General features: G+C 38.8%; 1 protein-coding gene across 1 annotated transcript in view; it reads right to left on the bottom strand.

Annotated features, from left to right (window-relative positions):
- The window catches only part of myo15b (myosin XVB), a 130,992-nt gene that overhangs the window by 33,334 nt on the left and 77,150 nt on the right, over positions 1–20,508 (bottom strand). Inside the window, exons 26-37 of the mRNA XM_053414195.1 lie at positions 13,526–13,621; positions 13,203–13,438; positions 10,242–10,411; positions 4,916–4,988; positions 4,632–4,814; positions 4,410–4,519; positions 4,068–4,135; positions 3,771–3,840; positions 2,585–2,617; positions 2,339–2,419; positions 1,865–1,968; positions 1,486–1,722 (exon numbers count right to left, since the gene is read on the bottom strand). Coding sequence (XP_053270170.1) covers positions 1,486–1,722; positions 1,865–1,968; positions 2,339–2,419; positions 2,585–2,617; positions 3,771–3,840; positions 4,068–4,135; positions 4,410–4,519; positions 4,632–4,814; positions 4,916–4,988; positions 10,242–10,411; positions 13,203–13,438; positions 13,526–13,621 — 1,461 coding nt within the window. The remainder of the gene's footprint in view (positions 1–1,485; positions 1,723–1,864; positions 1,969–2,338; positions 2,420–2,584; positions 2,618–3,770; positions 3,841–4,067; positions 4,136–4,409; positions 4,520–4,631; positions 4,815–4,915; positions 4,989–10,241; positions 10,412–13,202; positions 13,439–13,525; positions 13,622–20,508) is intronic.

Consider the following 20,508-nt stretch of genomic DNA (forward strand, 5'->3'; position numbering starts at 1 on the left):
TTCCCTGTTCTCCCACACTGGTCATTTGGTTTCTACCAAGCCTGTCCAGCAGCCTTCTGAGCCCAGCAATTTGATCCACCTCACCACCAGGTAGTGTTCAGTTGATAGCTCCTTTCCTCTCTTCACAAATGCATCCAAGACATACAGCTGCAGATCTTATAATATGACCACAAAATTGATTGTTGATCACCGGCCTAAGGTTTTCTGGTACACTAATGAACCACCTAATTTTAATGACACTCAATATGTATAGTCAATCAATCTATGGAGGCTTCTGTAACTCAGGAGGTAGGGCTGGATGTCTACTAATCAGAAAGCCCCCCGCCCCCATTCCGCTTCTTACTCAAGTGTTCTTGAGTAAAATACAGAACCTCGAGTTGCTCCTGGCAGCTGTGCCAAAAGTGTATGAGTAATGTATGATGCAGAAGGGCTGAACATAAATGCACTGTATGAATGTGTGCTTGAATGGTTAAGCTGCATAACTGTATTGTTAAGCGTTTTAATTGATTATCAAGACCAGAAAAGTGCTATATAAATACAGACCATTTCGCATTTGCATGACTAGCACAGAAGGCTAGTAAAAAGACACCACTCAGGATATGATCAGGCAGGCCGTTCCCCTTAATTATGTCGCTCCACTTTCTCCATACTTAACCACTCGAGCATTGAAGACCGCAATGAAGAGACGGGTTTTCTGTTTGGTGCATAAGTACATACAACAGCAAGGGCCTTCACCTTAGCAACTAGGAGTCACAAAGCATCAGGTAACCAAACTGTTGAGCTGGGTGTCAATCCTTCACTATCAGGAATGTTTATACTGTAGTTTATTTGGAATAGTATCTGACACACACATCATCCTGCTGCTGAAAATATTCACTGGAGCACCAAATATGTATTAAACAGACATAATTTGTCCTCCTGTTTGATAGACATTTCAGGGAAAGTGAAGGGAAGACAGAAGTTCCTGAAAGATCCACTATTGTTTTTACAGCATTAAAACAATCTCATGTTTTTTTATTGAAAAATTTGAAGTTACATTACTCGTAAAACCTAACCCACAAATAAATGTAGGCATCAAGCGCAATATAGGAGTAAGTGTAGTAGGTAAATTAGAGGGGTATATACCACCAGACTACAATATCATGCTTTTTTGCCTTTTCATGTGTCTTGACAGGAAGAAATATATTTCACTCATTAATACAGTGTAATGTGAAAACGCTGTGGAAGCAAATTAGAACCAATAAGCAGACAACTTGTGCATAAAGATTGGCCAAAACATTAATAATGCCCAAGGGGAAAATTGGACCACTTCTGCAGCAAATGGTAAAACAATGAAACTCAAGAAAAAGGTTATAATATTGGGAGGTTATAAACCTGAACATAAATATAACTGAAATAAGTTGTAGAATAAAATGTTGAAAGGAAAGCAGTATAAAAAAATCAGGAAGTGTAAGATAAAGATGTGTGAAAATATATATTACATACTTCTGGCTCAAGTTGACAGGTAGAGGTGCTTTTAGTTGTGGGTGTTTTGGACTGGACAGGTGGGGCTGAGTGAGCTTCACTGATCCGTTGATCAGACCGCCTTCTCCACTTCCTCGCCTCCTCTTGCTCCTCCTCTCGCTTTCTGTCCTGCTCTTTCTGTCTCTGCCTTTGTTCCTTCTGCTGTTCTTGTATCTGCTGTTGGGACAGACTCATTGCTTGCAACGTCATTTGTTGGGCCTAAAGAAAGGGAAAAGAGAGGACAAGGAAATACAAGTTAGGGAGGCAAGAAAACAGTCAAGGGGCAAATGTAGTATTAAAACATTAACCATTGTGTTGTAAAAAAAAAAAAAAATGATATGCTATTGGTGCTTCTCCTCACCATGATATATGCCTGCTGGTTGATTAGTGCCTGCTGTGCTGCTGCTGTCTGAATTGGGTCAATGACAGGAGGAGCAGGCATGGGAGCCTGAGGCATCATCATTGCTGTGTAGGGACAATTGTCAGATAGAAGTCGGCTACGTTTAAATACAAATCAAAGAAACACTGCATTTACTTAATTTTATTCATTAATATTTTAACAAACAGACAATGACATCACGCAACATCCGTTGAACCCACTGTTTGTTCATGTATCTTTAAGCTAGCGTTAAATATTATAATAGTGCGTTTTCTTAAATTTTAGACTACTTCTTCACATTAGGGTAGATAATGTGTATACAGTAAGTATCTGTGCATACAATAAGTACGCAATTATATTTTCTCCAATTTAGATAGTGTTGAGGTCCCTGTAAAAATGTTTATTTTCTCTGCATTTCTCATAAAACTGGATGATAAGTTAATGTTATGGGATTACCTGGCATGCTTGGCATGGCTGTCATGTTAGGCATCATAGGAGATGGATAATAACTTTGCATTGAGGGGTTAACCGGCATTCCTGGAGAGAAGCAACAGTTGACATAAAGTGTCATAAATATTACCAACATTTTGAGATACTCAAATAATACAGAATATTCAAGGCATGAGAAAATATCACAGAACAGGACAGAAAAGGTTTTATTACCGGACAAAAAAAATTGGCATGCATGAGATTTCTACATACCCATAGAATAGCCTGGCATCGACATAGGAGCACCTGAAATAGAAGTAGCCTTATTGCAATTTAAGTTATATTTCTTAATAGACTTCACTTGGAACATATATGCAGTGATATATTCAAATTCTGCAACCAGTTGTCTGATATTCTGGATTTCCATGTTTTACATACTTAATGTTAATATAATTTATTTACTTGTGTCTGGGCATAATATGGATGGATTACTCATTTAAATTGTTCATAAAATCAAAGAAGCCCTTCATGTACCCTGTTTTACTGCTACTTCTATTGTTTTCATTTGAAAACCATTGTACCTGTATCTGTCTCGTCTGTCCTCCTCCTCCTCTTCCAGATTAATATTGTTATGTGCATCAAGTTTATTCTAATTTGAAATCACTGTCTAAATCAGATGGGGATTTATGCTGTCCAGATTGCAAAGCCCTGCTGAATGTAAATTAGGAAAATATCAATTAACTAGACTTTACCTGACATTTATGCAATAATAGATGTGTCTCCTTTAAGGCTGAAACATTCCAGCAGATAATTTGTCTTCTCTAATTATTCTTTGTGTGATAAATCTCTTTACACAAAATATCGATGCGCATGAGAACATCTTCGAATCTTTAAATTTACCATTGTATGCTGTAGAGCTGCAACAACTGATAGATTTAATTGATTTTAATTTATTATAAAAATACTTGGCAACTCATTTAGAAATCGATTAGTCTGGTTTGTTAGGATAATATACTACACTAAAAATAATAGCACACAGTGGCAAGGTCTTCTGAGGTGGGGGCAGTAAACCAGCTAATCCAATGACTTGTGTAGCTCACAAGACAACACTGTCTCTCTCTCAACACTGAGAGAGAGGGAGAGAGAGAGAGAGAGAGAGAGAATTTTCTTTACCTTATCAAAATGCAATTTTGAGTAGTTTTTTGCTTTTATATAGTTGTTAGTTGCAGCCCTAGTATGCAAACAAATTAAGCACAAATCGTATTGCATAGACATAACTTAACATCCTGTGCCCTCATCACATTAACAGTTGTAAGAACAAAATAAAAACATATACATTTTTGAAAGTATAATGCAAGTGATTGTTTTTTCAAACTGACCTTCTGAAGATGGAAATTGACATTTGAGAATGTTTATAATGCAACCATATGACTAGCTTTTGTACCAGTTCCATACATACCCGGATACATTGGTCCGATGCCTCCTCCTCCTCTCATCCTGTGGTTTAACATTGCTACTCTTTCCGTATCCTGCACCCACACACACAATTACATAATACATTACATCGTGACCGACAGAGCAGCCACAAAAGTCAGAAGCAACCCCATGACTTAACACTCCCAGTGAAGTATATATAGGGACCAGTGTTCACACTGTGTACACCCCCACAATATAAAACTGTGTTTCTGATGAATAAGGAAACATCACTCACAGATTAGTGTTATATAATAGAAATAAATATCATGAATTCACTGACTGCAGGTCCTTGGTCAAGGACAGGATCGAACAAGTCATCAACGTAGGCATCTATCTGTTGACCGTGCCCTGCAAACAGACAGCTTATGAGACCTTTTACAAAATACGTTACGTTAAATTCATATATATCGGTTTCACCTTCAGCCAAATGAGGTAAATTGAATCATTTGAAATGCACTGTGTGAACAAAATATAGAAACTTGAATATATTTCCATTACCAAACGGAATCCGTGTGTGTTTGTGTATTTGTGTGTGTGTGTGGAGGGGGGGGGGGGGTTGTTTGTGTGTTGTCAGTAATTCTACAGTTGTATATTATTTAGATGTAAATCTAAATCTGTCTACTTTCACGTGGATAATCTGATTCCCAGGGGCTTCTCTCATAAGGGGGAAGCCCAGGAGCTTGCCCTGGCGGTGCCGGAGGGATGAGGTCATCTATATCTGTAGCCGGCAATCTGGAGAAAAATAGAGAGAGGGAGATGGAGGAGTTGGAAGGAGACACGGAGATGCTCACGTGGGTCATTCTGGATCGCCCCCCAAAAACGAGTTGCTCCTTAATTGCCTCACCTGTCTCCGTGACTGCTGAACAGGTAGTCAGAGTTTGTAGAGGAGGCTGATTCTATTGGTTGCAGCACGTCAGCCTCTGCTCCAGCCAGCAGATCCATGACAAAATCGGAGCCAGCTAGATCTGACCAGCCTTCATCACTCAGCAGAGACACTGACCAGCCTTGTACTGCCCCAGACACACCTCTATGACACACCAACGAAACAGAGCAAAGAAATCTGGGAGAATGTTCAACCTTTATTAGAGACACTTGGAATACCTTGGAGGTTCGGCATTAGATGAGTACCTGAAATGAAGAAGCCACGCTGCTAGCTGCTCGCCAGTGGTCCATGATTCAACTTCAGTTGTCAGCTTCTCATCTGTAAAAATGTCAGAGGATGGGTATTTTATGCACAATGTTTGTATTTAACTTTTTGTCTGTTAGTTAGCTTTATTACGCAAAATCTTTTTAACATATGTCAAGAAGGGTTGAGATATCTATGCCTGATCACTGTCAAAGACTCCTGTATTAGTCATAATGGGGGACATGTCTGAGCATGTTTAAACTTATTTATGCATGTTTTACTCAGTCCATAGCAACACATAACAATACAGACTTCTGTTTCACATTAACCGTGATTTACATCCAAACGAGTGTAATGATTTAATATTGAAAGTATGTATGAGGTGTATTATTCTATAAACTGAAAGTCAGGAAAGCACCCACACATACTGGAAAATAGGGAAGTACATTATTAACTGACTAGAAGACAGTGAAAAGGCTTAATATCTTTCAATGTGTATTTGTATGACTATGTATATAAAATAGATTATTTATATATATATATATATATCTTCTTGTTCTTCATCGGAGTTTTTCCTTTTATGAGCTTCCTCCAGCAAGAAACACTTAGAGAGTACTTTTACTCTATCTTCAGCAGTTTGAAGGGGTAGAGGAGTAACCATTTTTACCAACCTGTTTTACATTACAATTTGTTCTCAAAGTTCTCTGTGCTCACAAGACTGTCATGGGCATGGGATCTTCATGTGGATTACTGGAATTTGTTTGAGGCTCGGCTCCACCTTGAAGGTATTGATTTGTTACAATGTCAGTTCTTTATATTTAACATATTTCCTATTTTCCAATCAAATTTCTAATCAGCATTTATTCAATTTAAAATGACTGAGCTGTTTAAACTGACCATGTAAACCAGTATCTACACTTAAATAAATTTCAAAATTTGCATTTAAAGAGAAGTTGTGGACAATCATTTGAATCTTCCAAGACTGTATAACTAATGTGTAAAAGCATATTTAACAAAATGTATCATTCTTAAAGATTGATTTAGCCATATTGAATTAAAATAAATCCTTGAGGCCTCAAAAGGTCTCTAAACTAAATTCCTGGCAATCCAGCAAGAGATCAGATCTATAAGAGGAGAGCTGCCATTAACTGAACTGGGACTGAAGTATCTAACTCACAGAGGGGTTGCTCCTTTAAGTGCTTCATTAGTGGAATCAGGGTAGACACTTGGATGTAGGTAGATAGAAGCCAGGCCAGTCTCTGCCCCACTTGCTTATTCAGACTTAGAAACCCTATTTTAGAGAGAGCTATCCCTGTACTAGAGCGACACTGGGATCTAATACATCTGACCATAACTTGGTGGAATGATGCAGTATGAGCCAGTAAAGAGACCATAACATTTTAGTGCAGATCCCAGAAAATAGGGCGATCCAAGAATTTAGTTTCCCTTTCTTTATATGTATGTATTTCCCGCAAAATGTTATGAACATCACTCTCACAGCACACATATTGAGAGTGACACGTACACATACTAATGAGTAAACCTACTTGATTCTTGTTGTACTGGATTTGTTCCATTATGGTTGAATGCACTCATTGTAAATCGCTCTGGATAAAAGCGTCAGCTAAATGAAATGTAATGTTATAAGTATAAGACAATTTCTTGTGTGAGAGAGATAACTATATTGCATGCCACTGACTGTCAGCATGGACAGTAGCAACTGTATGGACATGTTTAGATAATTCTAAGTTCACTGGTAATGTATTTAATATAATTAAATTAATTTACTCAACTTAAGCTGTTATTTACTCAGTGTGCTAAAACCATATAACCATATCATTTGTATAGCTTATTCACTCTATTTAGGGTGGATTAAAACAATTTTAAAATACATCATGGATAGGCTTGTAAATAATTGAATCAGAAGTATTAAAGTTTGAAGTTCAAGAATGAGTTCCATGATGCCAGATGGTGCGGGTTCACATGGAATCAGAGATTCCAGGATGATAGATAATGACACATGGTACAGTACTGCATGACTTCAGCAGTTCAATGATGAAAGACGATGACAGTTGGCAAATATCACCAGGATTATAAGTGTGTGAACGAGGCAGCTCATAGTAGCAGGTGGTACATATTTTGAAATGTAGCAGCAAAAAAAATATATCTGGACAGGAAAATGTGCATACAAATATTTTCATCATCGGAAGATCACAGGTTTGGGACTCCTGGCAGCTTCCAACAGAGCAGCAGCATATAGTGTGGGCTACCTGACATTAAGATATAAACGCCCTGTTTAATCAATATTTTGATGACCAAGGAAAACGCTGAAAAAAGTTAGATATCAAAGTATACTCCGAGCAGGTTGAGCTAGCAACAGAGCTAGCCAAGCGAGCGGTCGGTCGAGCCAGGTGAGCTAAAGGAGCGAGACAAAGAAAACAGTGAGCCTGCTCCGGTAACAAATTAGACTGTGTAGCCTTAAAGTAGAACGAGCACAGCAAATCACTGAAACCTTACAGACATGGAAACAATTGGAAGGAGAAAGGGAGTTTCGCCCAAAAATTTCAGAGAATAATGACATCAGCAAGATGAACAGCAGGATAAGCTATGCCCAAAAACAGATAGTGGAAGTGGAGGAACATATTCAAAGCATAAAGGATGCTACTTTTGGTGCTTCTGGAGCTATAAAAACAGTTTCAGACTTGACTGATGGAAAAAGAGGAACCCTTGAGAAGGAAGAACATAAGCATAGTGGTAAGAGGGAAGGGGCACAGGAAAATACACCATCGATGATTGAAGTGGTTGAAAACCCTCTCTTGGAAAGCTATCCCAATGCCCTGAGAAGATCGAAAGAGCGCATATTTCCCATCCCTGAAAAGACCTGCCACCTAGATCTATTGTGACAAAGTTTCACATTTTCAGCGATAAATAACTAATCAAGACAGCGTGGCAGACAAAAGGCTTCCTTTGACGGGAAAAAGATTGTTCATAAACCATGATATACTGTATGCGCTGAAGAAGTTGAGAAAATGGACGGAGTACACAGAGACAAAAAAAGAACTGAAAGAAAAGAAAACACTTTGGGTGTTCTACAAAGAAGAAACCTGTGTCTACAACTCGGAGAAGGCAACTCAAGCCATGGTGGTGAAAGGATTGCAAATAATGGTCGTCAAACCAGCAGAGAACTGGCTGCAGAGTAACAAACGTCTGTCATGGCAAACTAGCCAAACTCAAGATGAGAAAGGCCAATTGGAGACAACTATGGGATGGAAGACAATAGCTGCAAACATAGGGAGAACCCAGGAAAGGTTGTAACTGAGAAGAGACGCAGACATTAAAGGTGAGATGTGACTGTTATCTTTAGGTTCATCGTATTCAAAAATATTTGATATCAGATACAGATCGATCTCTTTTTGTATGGGTAAAAATGCCGGACTTCAATAGTTAATTAGAGCAGTAGAACGAACAAGGGATAGTTCAAAGAAGCATAGAGGTAATGATGTCTAATCTACTGAGCGGGCCACATGTTTTTCATGGTACTGCCATACAAGCCTTTAGTCAGATTTTGATTGGTTGAATGGAAAACTGCCTTCAATACCCCATGTGTTCGACAAGTACTTCGTCGTGCCCTTTGGGTTAACAAATGCTCCAATAATCTGTCAGCCCCTTGTGAAAGACATTCTTCAACATCACGGAATGCGATAATAGCGGACATTTAGGCTGAAAAACATGATGTAAATTATACCGTTTTGATTTTAATTTAAATGTCGGTGCTTACGGACACTTCGATGACACCATAGAAGTAGTATGGAGGCATTTTATATTTTATTTCCGTAGATTTTTTGGACGTTTGAAGAAGTGGACACCATTTACTTCCTTAGTATTGGATTTGGCTACAATGCTGTTTACCCCTGAAACTTCAAAAGTGTTTTATGGACTCAAACTATTTTCACTATTTGGGAACTATCCTCCTATGCTGCATTGAGAAGGTCCATAGGGGCAAACCTTAAGTATTACATGATGCACCAGGCTGATTTGTCTTGCTTAACTCCGCAAATTATGCCAAAGTTTTCATGACTCTGAGCTAATTTATCTGAAGAGCTTTTGGATTTTTGCCAAACACTTTTGATGGTGGACATTTTCATTGTATTTTGGGGTTTGGATTAGGCATGTGTTTGTTGTTCTATTCTGAGTCCTGTTTCCTGGTTTATTTTGAAATCTTGCCGCCTGTGTGTCTGTGACTTTATTTTCTCCTTTTTTCCTGAGTCCCACCTCTTTGATTTTCCTTTATAGTTTTTCTTGTCATCTTGTCCATTGTTCATCTTGATCATTGTTTCAGTTCTTCCTCTTTTTCTGGATGTGGAATTTTGGACTTTGATCCCTGTTTTGCTGTAAGTACTGCTATAATATAGGAATTTTTTTCATTTTTACCTCGACCTGGTTTGGGTCTTCCTGCTTTCCTTAATCTGACAAAAGTATTATATATAGATAAATCTATAAAATGCTTAATGTAATTGTTTGACAATAAACTCTCAAATCTTGAATCTACCTTCCCTGTGCCATTCCTGAAAGACAGTGTCCTGAACAGCTTGTTAGAAAAGATGATTTAACGTGATGGGGCTTAGAAGAGTTAGAAGTTAACTGTTAACTTAAGTTGGGCCAATAATCTATGACTTTTTTTTACAACAGGGTTCCTGATAGATTTAATTGAGTATAGGGGAAGTGAGGATCCAAGCAATGCACGATAGAAAGAGTCAGAGTGCAGTTCTGCAACGCAATTTAGCAGCCCAATAATAGATCCAACAATTTGGAAGAGCCAGGCTGCTATTAGCTTTGGGTTTTCGAAGGTGGGACTCATCAGGACGAAGGCGCTTACCCTGCAATAAATAGAACGAAATGATCTAATCAATTTGGTCAAAGAAGGATCTAGGGATAAATAGTGGTACAATCTAGAAAGGTACAATAATTTAGGTGAGGTGGTAATTTTAACTGGGTCAGAGGTGACAAATGTGCCAGTGCTTGCTTTATCTGATTTAACAAAGTGGTAACATTTTCTTTAAATAGATTTTTGTATTTCCTTGTGACTGCGATGCCCAGATAGGAAAACTTTTATTTTCAATATTGAAAGATAGATTTGTGAGGTCTAAGGTTTCTGCTACATTATTAATAAACCGAACTGACTGAGCAGTTACAGAACAGAGGGTAGTTGAGTACTTGGCTGTGAAACAATAAGCAAAAGTTTATTGCTTTCTTTGAAGTTATGTGACTGTCTGGCATTCACATCTGATAAATATTTAGTTTGGTTTTTGTAGAATTTGGCAGTCTCACCATTGAAGGTTTGAACTTCCACCTGCATTGTGCCCTTCCTCTGGCTGGCCATCCACTCTAACTGGGTGGGTGGGTAGATCCGCGAAGTGGGAGCTGGTAGCTGCAGACTAGTCAGCAGTTTGTGCTGGCACAGCGAACGGTACTCCCTTGGACCATGGTCTGATACATACCTACAAGAGAAATACTGAGTTATGACAGATTAAGTGGTGTTTTTCAGACAGGAAATTAGGAATTTCACCATAGGCTTTTGGCTATATATATACACTGTGCTTTTTGATTTATAAATTAATTCATCCAAGGCATTTTTTTCCCTGATGACGACAGGCAGATTGAGGTAAATTGGTTTGCCAGATCGTTGAAAATATAACAGTCAGACAGGTGGTGGCTTTAGTGATCCAATAAAATGCAGAACTTTGAGACACTATGCTCATTAAAATAGTACATATACATTTGTGATCTGATACGGTCATATCCAGAGTTTTCCCAACTGGTATTTTAACACCAGGGGTAAAAAAAGAGGTCCAGTGTATAACCTTGATTACGAGTTTGTCCTGATTCAACAGTTTACACATTAGTGCCTTTGACACCTCTGTGTTAGCCCCCACCCAGACTGCTAGGAGCCTGGGTGTGACACTCGACAGACACCACCCCTCACTGCCAACATTACGTTCCTGTAGATTCATGCTGCACAACAGCAGGAGTCTACACCCCCTTTTCACTCAGAAGGTGGCGCAGGTTATGGTCCAGGCCCTGGTCATCTCACACCTATACTATTGTAATTCCTTCCTGGCAGGTCTACCTTCTACTATATCTTTACAGGCATGTTGCTCTGCCCCAAAAACCATTTCTGCATATTGCAGCCTTTTCCACTTATTCGCTTCATCAAAATTATCCTTCCAGGGTACTGTCAATTATATGAAGTATACGACGCGCAGGGTGTTGGACCAGATCATCACGTCTGGTCTTAGGGTGGTAGGCCAACATCCACCATCATCTCCCATTCTGGAGGGCTTGCTCCATCTGACCACTCCTGGTCAGCTGAGGAAGCCCTCTCTCCGTCCCTGTTCCCCTTCTTGGACAAATGTTGTCCTTTGAACTGCATTTGATGTTTGGATGGCATTTCATTGTTCTAGATTTTCTCCTAGATAGCTATTGTACTCATCGAATGTCGACAATCATCTTCATAACACAAAATTACCCAAATCAATACTGCTAAGGGAATCACTATTAATCTTTAAACCATCAATGACAAATTTAGGGACTTTTATGTGTCTTTGTATACTTCTGAGTGCTCAGTTGATGAGGCACAATACAAAAAACATTTTGAAGTCCTTTCTAATGATCGCCTGCCTTCTCTGATGTGAACCAAATGTTGTTATAATCATGTTGGTTGTTTTATTGTTTTAATTTGGAAAATCTACAGAAATTGAATTATCAGAGAATTGATGATATACGCACAAGGTAAAATATGGACTATTGTTTTTTATTTTGTGAGTGTAATGCGATCAGATGGGGGAAAAGGCCAGTCTTTGTTCGGGGACACCGCAAGTTTTAATTGTGAAACAACAACAACGGAATCCGGCTTCGCATGTGGATTATATACTGATGTTGGATTATTTCACTGGGAATCCCGGATTCTGCACAGACTGTGGTCAGGCTGTGCAGTTTCCGTTGCGTTTGAATTGTGGCTTCTTGCCACACTTCCACCTGTCAATATTATTTTTGCCTTAAGGCTGGCACATGCTTCTGCGTTTTCACGGGCCCGCAAGCGCAAGAGCCCTTCCGGGCCCCTTACGTGCTTATGTATCTCTTCTTACGTGCTTACGTGCATCGCCCAATTTTTCTAACTATACGGCAAAGCTCCGCGAGCCTTACGCAGCCCGTAAGGGATGTGATTGGTCTGCTAACTACATCCTTTCCGGAGTCACATTTCCGGTTTCATGACACATAATACCGGCAGAAACAACGGAAGATTTAGAAGAACGAATATAGACCAAATAGAAGAGCGTTTGGCAGAAGAGATCCGAAAGTATGATCACTTGTATAACCCGTCACTAACTGGCGGATTTGTCCGCCAGAAAAAGGCTACGAGGAGCCGCAGTGGCTATGTAAATAAACAATTGACGAAGAAGAAAGAAGGCATCTCTAAGGTCGTCTTCGACAAAACACGTTACTCCGCCTAGTGTTCTGGCAGGGAGTTGCTTTGTAACAAGCGCAACAGTTTGAGAAGCATGAATGACATTGAGTCCTTTGACACAGCTGCGTGAAAAGCCGCAGACGCAGTTGCAGAAGCATGCGACGGCCTTGAGTTGGGAAAATCTTTCAACGGACTAGTTAATTTGAAAATATAATTCTTGGACTTTTTGTTAGCCCTGGGACTGATATTGTGACCTGTTTATTTGAGTTGTATTATATATATATATATCGGCGCCCGGCTTTTGTGTTAAAGTGTTAAATAAATGTCTCATAATCTCTACAGTGAATCAAACACACAAAAAGTAAACTTCAAGTACTGTACATCAAAAACACCATCACTAATCAGAAGTTAAAATGAGCACAGGTCAGCGGGGGATTGAGCAGAGACTACTGTCCTTGTATGCCGACAACCTTTTGTTATTCATCTCCGACCCAGACAGATCTATCCTCCTGGTGCTGGCTATTTTAGTTCACTTTATAGGATTTATGTATTTTGTTTCTCTTGTTCATAAGTAAATCATCTACAAAAAAAAATTAACCAAGAAAAACAAAGATGTGCCATGCCCAAGCCCAGACACTACAAATCTTTGTCTTCCTATCACTTTCACCAGGCCTGACTGTACCAATTCTCTAACATCCACAGGCCCTAAAACATTTATTTCCGGGACGTAATAAGATAGTGCTTCAATAAAGTGTACAACACACTCTGCACAAATCCCAATTATTTTAATAGCAATAAAGGGCTAGCCAAAGTGTTGCACCTACTTGAGAAGGGGTTTGTCCAGTGTGGGAGATGGGACAAAGGCACTGAGGCAGCAGGCCAGCAGTAGCCAGCCCCTCATAATGTCCTGCTCCTCTTGCAGGCCCAATGTGTGGTGAGCTAGCTGAGCCAGGATCTCATCCCTCAAAGCTGGTCGGCTCTGCCCCTTCTCAACAATGTAGTTACCTAGCATCTGCTCCTGCCAGCTGCTGAGGTCTGATTCCCCTGTAAAACGTAAGATCTGAGGAGGAAAGGAAAGAAAATCATGATTAGACTGCGACAAACTCTAATTTGACGTAACCTAAGTCAGTAAAACACCACAGTATACCAGTTTGTAAATTTCCAGGGCAGTTTTTGCATCTTCTGGCTCCAGAGAGGTGAGTGGCCTTTGAAGGGAGTATCCCTGAGGCTGACACCATGTATCCTGTGAAACATAAAATCATGAAATAAAATCTTGTTAATCCACTTAAAAATAATACATCCATTACAACATATTTTAAACTAGGAATAAGTCAGATAGAGCCAAGCTAAAGTATGTCGGTTTAAAATTATCCCCCATGATTTAAAGTTTAGTCCTTCCAAATAGTTTTGTATTTATATAGCACTTTTCTAGTCTTGGTGACCACTCAAAGCGCTTTACAGTACAGTTTACATTCACCCATTCACACACACATTCATACAGTGCATCTATTCGCAGCACTTTTTTATTCTATTGGAGGCCATTCGGGGTTCAGCATCTTGCCCAAGGACACTTCGGCATGCAGATGGGTCAGACTGTGGATCGAACTGCCGACTTCAAGGTTGGAGGACAACCACTCTACTCCCTCAGCCATAGCTGAGGGGGTTATCTTCTTTTCATAATCTTCTTATGAAAAGAAGATTCTTTTACTACAGTTTGTGAAGTTCTATGCATTTCTTCCTTGGTGTAAATCATGAAATCCTTTAAATTCCTGATAGATCACTGCAAAACTATTATGCTGACATTATGTGAGAAATAATACTCTCGATTAAGTTAAACACAGACCAGTTTGGGGACTTCTGGGGCATGAACTACATAGCAAGGTCAACATACCCTGGATATCTAATGCTGCTCATCAACTCAGTAAATCAATCCAGGTTTTCTTAATCTAGATATGAGCACGTGAATATAACAGGGGCAGTGTTTACTGCACATTACCAATCGCTGACATGGACAAGTTAATTGGCAACAGTGCTGCATATTTCAAAAACGAGGCGCAAAACTCTACTGCACATAACGAACCGTCCCGGAACGATAAAAAGGGACTTGTTTCCCTGGGGACTCGTTAACATGCGCATCTGGGAAGCTGAAGACAAGCGGGCACAGGTGAGTGTAAAATACATAGCGGGTTTGCTATATTTGGATTGCTAGTTGTTAATCCTAAAAGTACATGTATGCAGTATGAAGTATTTCTTACTGATTTAGCGAGCCACGGAACTGCCGGTCTGCACTCAACTAATCGTGTCCCTAAACTGTTGTTTACAGGTGGCACAACAATCCCACCACCCGATGTCCAGAACAACTACATTACAATGCACATATAAACTATTCTATAGACAAACATAAAAGTTTCAAATATATTCACTGCCTGTCCTTATTATTTAATGTGCAATAATTTAACTTGCAAATATACATCGCCAAACCAGAAGTGACACAGGAACTGAAATAACATGGAAACATTCTCCGGTCATTAAAGGAACATATGGAAGCCCATTTCCGCCACATTGATGAAGAAAAAAAAATGTGTATCTCATAATTATGACTAAGCATTAGGGATGAGCGAGTACAGCATTATCTGTATCTGTATCTGTATCTGTTAACCATATGAATTATCTGTATCCGTATCCGTACTCGGAGTGGGCGGGGCCTAACCCGGAAGTGGGTGTGATTTAACCCGGACGTGGGCTGGATTTAACCCGGAAGTAGGCCGGGTTGTCGTGATACGGGCGGGGCTTTAACCAGTATGTTATTTTAAGCATGCAATTGATATGGGTTGATCAGAAATTGTTATATTTATTGCTGATTAGAAAACTATTACAGGACAGTATCAGCATTGAGCTTCAGATCAATGATTTTGATCACAATAGCAAACGAACTATTTACAAAACAAGTTTTGCAACAATGAATACAACACATGCTGTTGCAATTATGAAGTGAAATGTAATAACAAGGGTTTTCATACTCAACATAACTTTATTTTTTAACTTTGAAATTTTTTTATTTTAATTTTATTTACATTTATTTCCACACGAGGTGTGTGTGTGTGTGTGTGTAGCTTAATTTGTAATATTTTTTATACCACTACTACCTAGAAAGTGTCAGACACTCAGTGCGTGAAGTAAAATAAAACTGGTTAGAGCCAACTGACGGTTTAAAAAAAAAAAAAAAAAACTCCAACGACCGGCAGAGAGAGGGAGAGAGAGTAGCCAGACGCTAGAGAGTAGTCCGACACTCAATGCGTGAAGTAAAAAAAAAAAAAAAAAATCTCCGACAGGCAGAGACGCAACGCGAGTCGCTTTCTACCAGCACCACGTCTGAACGAACCCACGTTTAACAGAACTCTACTGGTTAATAAGTAAGTACAAACTGAAATAAAAACAAACTTCAAGCTGAAGAAACCCTAAACGTTAACGGAAAAGACCCGCGAACCTGAGTGACTGAGAGACAGAGAGCTGTTCTGTGAGTGAGTGAGCAGAGCGGTGTGTGAAGGGGAGGAGCGCTGTGACGCTGTGTGAGGATTTTCATTCAGTCCGAGCACAGATATTGACTCGTATTACTCGTATAATACTCGTGCTCGGCAAAAGTGCTTTATCCGTACCGGATACTCGTTTCAGCCGAGTATCCGGCTCATCTCTACTAAGCATCTCATTATTATGAGATAGTATCTCATTATTATGACTTAGTTTCTCATAATTATGACTTAGTATCTCATAATTATGACTTAGCATATCATTATTATGAGATAGTATCTCATAATAATGCTTCCCTGAGATGCTTAGTCATAATAATAAGATACTATCTCATAATAATGAGATGCTAAGTCATAATAATAAGATACTATCTCATAATAATGAGATACTAAGTCATAATTATGAGATACCGATTGTGGGCGGGGCATAACAGAGCAGGGAAGCCGTGGCTGAGCGGCTGCGGGGACAGCCACCTTAATCGCGGAAGTGGGCGACTATGCATCGATATAGAGACATAACATAATCGATCCATGTTTTCTGCTCCATTGATTGTCTTAGCGATGTGCTGCCGCTGTATAATTATAACGAGCGCTGCTCCAGGATCCGAACAGACGGCCATTAAAAGTCCGGTCATCCTGTATGTGTCGGAGTCTGCTTCCGCATCACTTCCCCTCTGTCCTGCGCTCACTTTACACTTTAACAATAAACCCCAGCACCGATCACAAGTTATTAGGACACGTACAGGACTGACGTTTACTTTATGTTTGTTTGACTTCATGAAACACATTAAACACTGTGTGCACGTAGTCCTCTGCTCCACACAACACAAGAGGTAACGTGACGTGCACAGTCAGGACTGTCAGGGTTAAAGTGACGGAGCGATCCGGAATCATCATCGGTCATCATCAAATAATAACTTAAAAATACATGTGATTATCAGTTTTAGTGAAGAGGAACAGAGACAAGCATACACACACACCAACACACGCGAACACACACACACACACACAGACAGACTCGCATGACAGACCCTGCAGTATCTCATAATTATGGCTTAGTGTCTCATAATGATGAGATACTAAGTCATCTCATAATACTGAGATACTGAGTCATAAGTCATAATGAGATACTATCTCATAATGATGAGATGCTAAGTCATAATAATGAGATACTATCTTATAATAATGAGATACTAAGTCATAATAATGAGATAAGTCATAATAATGAGATACTAAGTCATAATAATGAGATGCTAAGTCATAATTATGAGATACTAAGTCATAATAATGAGATACCAAGTCATAATAATGAGATACTATCTCAATTATGAGATAATAAGACATAATAATGAGATGCTAAGTCATAATTATGAGATACTAAGTCATAATAATGAGATACTATCTCATAATGATGAGATGCTAAGTCATAATTATGAGATACTAAGTCATAATTATGAGATACTAAGTCATAATAATGAGATAAGTCATAATAATGAGAAACTATCTCATAATAATGAGATGCTAAGTCATAATTATGAGATACTAAGTCATAATAATGAGATACTAAGTCATAATAATGAGATACTATCTCATAATAATGAGATGCTAAGTCATAATTATGAGATACTAAGTCATAATAATGAGATACTAAGTCATAATAATGAGATACTATCTCATAATAATGAGATGCTAAGTCATAATAATGAGCTACTATCTCATAATTATGAGATACTAAGTCATAATAATGAGATAGTATCTCATAATAATGAGATAAGTCATAATAATGAGAAACTATCTCGTAATAATGAGATGCTAAGTCATAATAATGAGATACTATCTCAATTATGAGATACTAAGTCATAATAATGAGATACTATCTCATAATAATGAGATGCTAAGTCATAATTATGAGATACTAAGTCATAATAATGAGATACTAAGTCATAATAATGAGATACTATCTCATAATAATGAGATGCTAAGTCATAATTATGAGATACTAAGTCATAATAATGAGCTACTATCTCATAATTATGAGATGCTAAGTCATAATTATGAGATACTAAGTTTTTTTTTCAGCAATGTGGCGGAAATGGGCTTCCACAGAAACATGATCAACTTCATGCTAAAAGATGGTTTGCATGGTCTTCAACTAAATTGTTCCAAGCAGGCTGAAATTCAAACTTTTATAAGATACATTTATTGGTCCCACACACATGCACACACACACAACATGCAAATAGTTTTGTCCCATCTGGTGAACACAGGAGGACACACAGAGCAGTGGGCAGCCATGCACAGCGCCCGGGGAGCAGTTGTTGGGGGAATAAGGTGCCTTGCTTAGGAGCACTTAGACAGTGGGGAACAGATCCAGTTGTTGTCCGTCCAGGTATGTTTTTGTGTTGTCACTCAGTGGAGTCAAACCACCGTTGTATTCTCTGCCCATAGTCCAACTTTCTGCCACTAGTCCACCGCCTCTCCCTTACCCACTATTATGTACCCACTCTGTAGATTTGACGACATATTTGACATTGTAAAGTCATCCTATATTAGTCAAAATGGTGGCCTATTACCAGACTAAAAATGTAGGCCAACATTAATTGTATAGAGCATGTAAAACATATTTTATTATTGTAATCCACCATTGCACATGATTTTATAACCTACATTTGACAATCACATTTTTTTAGTTATTTGATTTTGTTGTATCATTAATCTGGATGATTACGGTTAACATTAACGAGTTGTTCTAATCTCCTGTTGTGTGTGGCAGGTGAGCTTTGTGTGCACTAATTGTTGGATTCAATTTCAATGTGTCTATCCCTAGAATAAATCAAATAAAACAAAAAGTACTGTACCTGTCTTAATAAATTCTCATTAGTGTTGGTGTTTATTGTTAGAGTGCAAAGTAAGCGCAAGCTAGCAGAGCAGTGGGGAGGGAGGACTCTCCGACAGGACACTCCACCACAGTATAAGGTTACCAGACCTATAATGTTTATCTTCCCTAAACCTGAAGCAGTGACAGTAAAAATTCTGAAGCTGCTTTGTGTTTTAAAGTGTGACTTATAAACTCTGGATGAATTAAACAAACACAATGTAAATACTGAAAGCTCAGGAAGTTGAAGTTTGCCTTTTGAATTTATGTTTTGAATTATGAAATATGTTAAAACCTGAATGGTTCATCTCTGGCTGCTGTGGTGAGAGCCCAGTGGCATGGTCTGATGCCACACTGTTGTTTTAACATTGGCTGCCAGGGGACCATGAAATGATAGGGGTCTGCCTGCTAGCTGATTGAATTTAACTGAAGGAAGTTAAGTGACATCCATTCCTTGATTGCGGATAGGCACTCGGTTAGGACACTCAGGCGGCTGACTTTGTCTGGTTTGCAGGACAAGTATATTTGGGTGTCATGATATGATATCCCATTAAAATGGCTGATGAAGTTTCCTAAAGGGAGCATGTTGAGCAAAAATAGGAGGGGACCAAGAATGGAACCTTGTGGCCAAGTGAACCACTTCCCTGTGTTCTCCCCGGTACTGTGATGCCCTCAAAGCTCCCTGAAGTGACGTCTTAGATTAACTGATGGGGAGTTTGATGCCTTGCCTGGACAGGTGAACAAAAACATAATCTTTTGATTTATATTCCATTGTTATTTGATTATTGTCTTGACAATACTGGATACAGTTCTCCAGATAAAGACCTAAAATATAAACATATATGTGATACAAATTTAAATTGTTGTACAAATATTTTTTTTATCATGGCTTAATTTCACTAATTTCAAAGTTATCAAGTAACTCACAACTGTTTTCTATAAATACACAGGCAGCCCAACCCTGCCCAAGCACCACATGAGATTTACAATGACTGCCCTTCCCAAAGCAATTAAGTGTATCATAAATCATAGCAGGAAATGTCTTGATTATCGAGATGATTTAACTATGTAATCTGGCATTAATCATAGGAAAATAATACGACAAAATGTACAAGAAAGAGAAGATGAACAAGTTATGAATTTCTATGAATGGCATGATGTTCAGATACCATTATGTCCAGACAATGCGGTTGAGAGGGAGTTGTGCAAGTGGGGCACACCATAGTCAGTCTTTGATCTTTAGTGTGGGTGGGACTTTCTACATGTATAATGTTGAAGCAGTCCAGGAGAGACAGGAATTCAGTAGCCACTGAGCAGCTGCTGGACTCTACATGAAGGTTGAATTCTTCAAGCAAAAGTATAGATGGAGATAGAGATGTGGTGCAGACATAAGTGAGTAGTTAAAAAAGTTCAGATATAACGGTAGTCAAGGCTTTAGGCGAGCGATAAATGAGGTCAACCTGGAGCTGTTAACACCCAGTCAGTGTGAGGCAACGCAATTAAATGAGGTGACCTTTCACCTCATTTAATCAAGAAATTGATATGTTCGATGTCCAGACTTAAAAAAAAGTATCTTGGACCCATACCCTAAAATGAACAGGAAGTTGCCGTTGTTGATTGTAATGTACAATTTTTGCTTGTTTTTTGTTATTTTAAGGCATTCTTCTTTAATGAACTCCTCCTCCAGAATTAATCAAATCAACTTCAAATTTGGTCAGTGTAAACAAA

Source organism: Pleuronectes platessa, chromosome 21 (genome assembly GCF_947347685.1).
Source record: "Pleuronectes platessa chromosome 21, fPlePla1.1, whole genome shotgun sequence".
NCBI classification, from domain to species: Eukaryota; Metazoa; Chordata; class Actinopteri; order Pleuronectiformes; family Pleuronectidae; genus Pleuronectes; species Pleuronectes platessa.